This window comes from Danio rerio, chromosome 15, assembly GCF_052040795.2.
Source record: "Danio rerio strain M-AB ecotype USA chromosome 15, GRCz13ab, whole genome shotgun sequence".
Taxonomy (NCBI): Eukaryota; Metazoa; Chordata; class Actinopteri; order Cypriniformes; family Danionidae; genus Danio; species Danio rerio.
This window is the reverse complement of record NC_141035.1, coordinates 45,204,001-45,210,000: the sequence shown is the minus strand read 5'-3', so window position 1 is coordinate 45,210,000 and position 6,000 is coordinate 45,204,001. Positions and strand designations below refer to the sequence as shown.

At 26.8% G+C, this 6,000-nt stretch overlaps 1 protein-coding gene across 18 annotated transcripts in view; it reads right to left on the bottom strand.

The window, feature by feature from the left end:
- Positions 1-6,000, bottom strand: part of tiam1b (TIAM Rac1 associated GEF 1b) — a 209,083-nt gene that overhangs the window by 115,238 nt on the left and 87,845 nt on the right. For all 18 annotated transcript variants that reach the window (XR_015509887.1, XR_015509880.1, XR_015509878.1 and 15 more), the window contains one exon: positions 599-811. Coding sequence is in view for 3 of the 18 variants with exons in the window: in XM_087284580.1 (XP_087140706.1) it covers positions 599-811 (213 nt within the window). In the remaining 15 variants the exon portion in view is untranslated. The remainder of the gene's footprint in view (positions 1-598; positions 812-6,000) is intronic.

The following is a 6,000-nucleotide window of genomic DNA, read 5'->3' as shown; positions in this document are numbered from 1 at the left end:
TTACTTTAAGATTATTCACTTTGCGTTTATCTGATGTTAAATAATCAATAGTAAATAATAGCAAAATAATGTTACGTCAAAACGGAAAACTGACTTATTTTGCTTACACCATAGGCAGGTTTTTGTTTTTATTTTGCTTGACAATATTTTTTACATGTCCAGTAAATACTTCTTGATTTAAGAAAGTTTAGATATTTGGACTAGAAACAAGGCAAAAACTCTAAATAAGAAAAGCTGTTTTGCAGTGTGTACTTTTCAAAGCACAGCATAAAACACATGACCTCTGAAAATGGCTCAAAATGGAGTATGATGGGTTTGTGCAGCTAGGCTAAGTGCTTGTTACGCAAATAACAAACAGCCATTTCAACTTTCGTTCTTAAACATATGCATCCTTCATATATTTAAGCTGCATATAATAAACAAAATAGTACAAAGTAATATTAATAACAAAAAATAAAACATCAAATAATACTAACACTAGTGAAAATACCTTCAGGGGCGGAGGTCAATCCATACAAGTTGACAAACATTTAGAGAGCTTTTGAGCACTGGTTTTGACCTGTTTTATGGATATAAATAAAATGTGTGTGACGTCCACCTGTGTGTTGTCTGTGTTTGTGGCTGCGGCTCCACTGCTGCTGCCGCTGTCGCTGCCGGTGAAGGCACCCCCTGCTGGCGTGGAGTAAGCGGAGAAAGACACAGACATGGTCTTATAGCGGCGGCTCTGATGCTGAGAGAGCTCGCTGTCAGCCACTGTCACTCCGTCAATACCACTGTCCTCATAATCACTGCCGTCAGCCGCCGTCACGTCCTGAACACACACATACACACACACACACACACACACACACACAGAGGGACAAACATCATACACATGATATACTCTTCGTAGATGTGGTGAATGAATGAAATTCTGTGGGTTTACAGTGAACATTTACATTTAAATAGTCACTTTTAACCAGACTATTAGTTTACAACAGACTGAGCATAGACAGAATAAATAAATAAATAAATAAATTGACTAATAAAACAAAATAAAAATATACATCTATAAATAAATAAATAAACAGTGATAATAAATAAAATATTATTTAATAAATAAATTATTAAATAAATAAAATAAAAATAATAATAAAAAAACAAAATAAAGCAATATTAATAAATAAAATAATGATAAATAATTAAAATAAAAAATAATATTAAAAAATAAATAAAATAAAGCAATAATAATAAATAAAATAATAATAAATAAATAAATAAATAAATAAATAAATAAAATCTAAATATTAATAGATAAATAAATAAAATAATACAATACAATAATATTAAATATGTGTGTATGTGTGAGTGTGTCTGTATGTGTGTGCATGTGTGCGTGCTTGCGTGCATGCATGCGTGTGCGAGTAACAGTTCATTAGCAAGAGGCTCCAGGATCTGGATCATCAGAGTGAAAAAAACAGCTCCTCCATATGGACAGTGTGACAGTCCACTACCCACAATGCACTGTAAACTCACGCCATGGTGAAAGACACAGTCTCTGTAAAAAAGTACTGTAGTTCTGGTACTGTGGTAAAGTGATGGTAATGCTATGTTCAAATAACCACAGTAGTCAAATTTATTTTTAAATATATTATTTATTAAATGCTAATGAATAAACATCATTGATGATTTTGTTTTAAATAAAAATATTCAAAATAATACATCATTCTTTGTTTAAAATATATATTTTACTGCTTTAAAAAATTTAAATATAAATATCACATTTTTAAAAATAAATATTTGTTATTTTGTATATATTTTAATATTAATATTCGATTTCAAAAGTAATATATTACAAATTGCTTTAATATCATATACAGTTGAAGTCAGAATTATTAGCCCCCCTGTTTATTTTTCCCACAATTTCTGTTTAAGGCAGAGCAGATTTTTTCAGCACATTTTTAAACATAATAGTTTTAATATCTCTAATAACGGATTTATTTTATCTTTGTCATGATGACAGTAAATAATATTTTATTAAATATTTTTCAAGACACTTCTATACAGCTTAAAGTGACATTTAAAGGCTTAACTAGGTGAACTCGGCAGGTTAGGGTAATTAGGCAAGTTATTGTATAACAATGATTTGTTCTGTAGACTATTGAAAAAATATAGCTTAAAGGGGCTAATAATAAATGGATTTTTTAAAATGGATTTAAAAAAATTTAAAACTGCTTTTATTCTAGCCTAAATAAAACAAATAAGACTTTCTCCAGAAGAAAAATATATTATCAGACATACTGTGAAAGTGTCCTTGCTCTGTTAAACACAATTTGGGAAATATTTAAAAAAGAAGAAAAAATCTAATCCTTCTGACTTCAATTGTATATAAATATACATGGCATGGCGGCATGGTGGCTCAGTGGTTATCATTATTTTAATATCTTAAACCTCTTTTATATCTTAAATCTTATCTTACAGCCCTAAAATAAACATTGTACTTTAGCTCAGTGGGATGAACTTCAGAATTCATAACACAGTCCTATGTGAAGCAACAGTGGAGTGCATGTGAGTGTGTGTGAACTCACAAACAAATGCATCATTCATACGTACAGCGTCTTTACATGAGGAGATTGAGAGGGATTCTGGGGGATTAAACCACAGCCAACATTCACAACAAGGCTGAAATTCCCTAGTGAACTCCTACACTAACACTACATTACACTCACATTCTCTCCGCACACACACACACACACACGCACGCACGCACGCACACACACACACACACACACACACACACACACACACACACACACACACACACACACACACACACACACACACACAGACACACACACACAGACACAGACACAGACACTAAAGACGCATTTACGCATTTACTGTTATAGATTTGCAGAGTTCAGATTTATAGAAAAGTCAGCACTGACCAATAGGAGTGCAGACTGTGGAGATCATGTGATCATGAGAAACGGCTATAAGCAACAAACAGCATAATTGGAGACGTCAAGTGAGAAATCCCTGTCACTTGAGAACAAAACACACCTTTATGCTAGTTTTGGTGAAACTAGTTATGCATTAGAGTAGGGAAACTGTATTGAAGTTACTTTTTGAAAGTCTGTCTTTATTTTATTTTTCATTTAGCTAACTACATTGCACAGAACAAAACTGTTCGCACTATGATCGTATTATATATGTAATAATTAATAACAGTTAATTGTTAAAGTATTCATAAATTCATTCATTTTCTTTTCGGCTTAGACCCTTTATTAATCTGGGGTCACCACAGCAGAATGCACCGCCAACTTATCCAGCATATGTTTTACGCAGTGGATGCCCTTCCAGCTGCAACCCATAACTGGGAAATACAGTGAAACAAGGTTCCTATATTTAATTATTTTAATTGGATTTATTAATACATATTTTTACATTTTTATTAAGTATTCAACTGTAATAACTCAACAAATCATGTAGTTAGTTGAAAATCAGACGATATAAGCTGTTTTAAAAAGTAGTATTTGTGTGCTATAAAATTCAAACAGTATTAATACTTTCTTGCAGTTTAAATATAACAGTTTTGTTACTTTAAATAAAATATAATATAATAAATATAATACAATATAATATAATATAATAAATATAATATGATAAAATATAATATAATATAATATAATATAATATAATATAATATAATATAATATAATATAATATAATATAATATAATATAATATAATAAATATAATATAATATCAAATAATATAATATAATAAATATAATAAATATAATATAATATAATATAATATAATATAATATAATAAATATAATATAATATAATATAATATAATATAATATAATATAATATAATAATATAATATAATAAATATAATATAATAAATATAATATAATATAATATAATAAATATAATATAATAAATATAATAAATATATTATATAATTAAATATATAATTATATTATATTATATTATATTATTTTATATTATATTTATTATATTATATTATTATATTATATTATATTTTATAATATTATATTATATTATATTATATTATATTATATTATATTATATTATATTTATTATATTATATTATATTATATTATATTATATTATATTATATTTATTATATTATATTATTTGATATTATATTATATTATATTATATTTTATTTATTATATTATATTATATTATATTATATTATATTATATTATATTATATTATATTTATTATATTATATTATATTATATTATATTATATTATATTATATTTATTATATTATATTATATTATATTATATTAAATTATATTTATTATATTATATTATATTTATTATATTATATTCATTTTATTATATTATATTATATTTATTATATTATATTATTTTATGTTATATTATATTACATTATATTATATTTATTATATTATATTATATTATATTTATTATATTATATTGTATTATATTATATTATATTATATTATATTATATTATTTTATATTATATTATATTATATCATATCATATCATATCATATCATATTATATTATATTATATCATATCATATCATATCATATCATATCATATTATATTATATTATATTATATTATATCATATCATATCATATTATATTTATTATATTATATTATATTATATTATATTTTATTTTATTTTATTATATTATATTATATTTAAAGTAACAAAACTGTTATATTCATGTTCTATTATGTTCAAGTCCACATACTCCGCTGGATACTCCCAAAATAATTCCGGAGAAATCCGCAGATTTTTACCAAAATTCTCAGCAGAAATAGCAAAAAACGTCCGCAGATTCCGTCTGGCCCTGTTTATAAGGTATAATTCACCCAGAAATGTCATTTCTGTCTAATGTAATGATTTATTTGCGGCCTCAAAATCACACATGAGCTGACCACGAGCTACCGAGAACGAACGCGCGTGCGTGCACGTAGCACACCAATGACGGCTACTTTAGTGAACAGAACCTGCATATGCTGTGAATAACAAGTTATAAAGTTGTCAATAACGTTCAGTTTGTTGCACAGAGCGATCGTTTGAGAGCCACGCTGAAAGAATGATTTGCATGTGTGTGTGTTTTATCAGTGACGGCAGCTATGAGCCGCACAGGGAAATGAAAGTGAAACCTGTGCGTACATCATTTAAATGATCATAACGCTTTTTACAATTATGACTACGACAAGCATTTGATATGTTTTTTTCCTTTCATAGCTAACATAGTGTTGTGCATGAAAATAAATGTTTTACAGTGTCGGTAAAGCTACTCTAGCTTATATAATGTTGAATATAATGCAAAAATGTCAGATTTTACCAGTGAAAACAAATGGTCTGATAATGCTGACATTGACAAATGACAAGCACATGTCTCAAACATAATAATGCAACTTTATAATTATGAATAGTTGTATTTTGATGTCATCATTTTACTGTGAATTGACAAACAGGACATATTGAAAGTCTGTTCAAGTCCAATATAATGACTGTACAAAATTTAGCATTTTAAGCAACAGTAGAGCTACACATAGGCCTAATATTATCAGTATTGTTTTACCATATCATCACTTCAGAATTATAAGGTTCTATCTGACATTTTTGTCTAAATTTAGTTATTGACATATTCTTATTAAATGACAACTTATTGTCTACATTTTAAGACTTTAAAAAAAATGTTGCACACATACTGTTTGCTATATGGATTGCAAAAACTTTGAAGCTCAATATCTCAAAATCATTCAATGCAGACAGAACCTTATAATTCTAAGGTGATGATGTGTTTGAGAATTAACAATAATAATAGCCTCCTCATATTAACCTTTAATTTACATCTAAAGAATCGTGAGAAAGAATTGTGAACTCAATTTTAAGCAAAAAAAAATTGTGATTCACATTTTAGCCAGTAGTCGTGGCTACCCAATCAAATCTTACTTGGTGCTTATTATCAACTAAAATCAAGCAGGGACC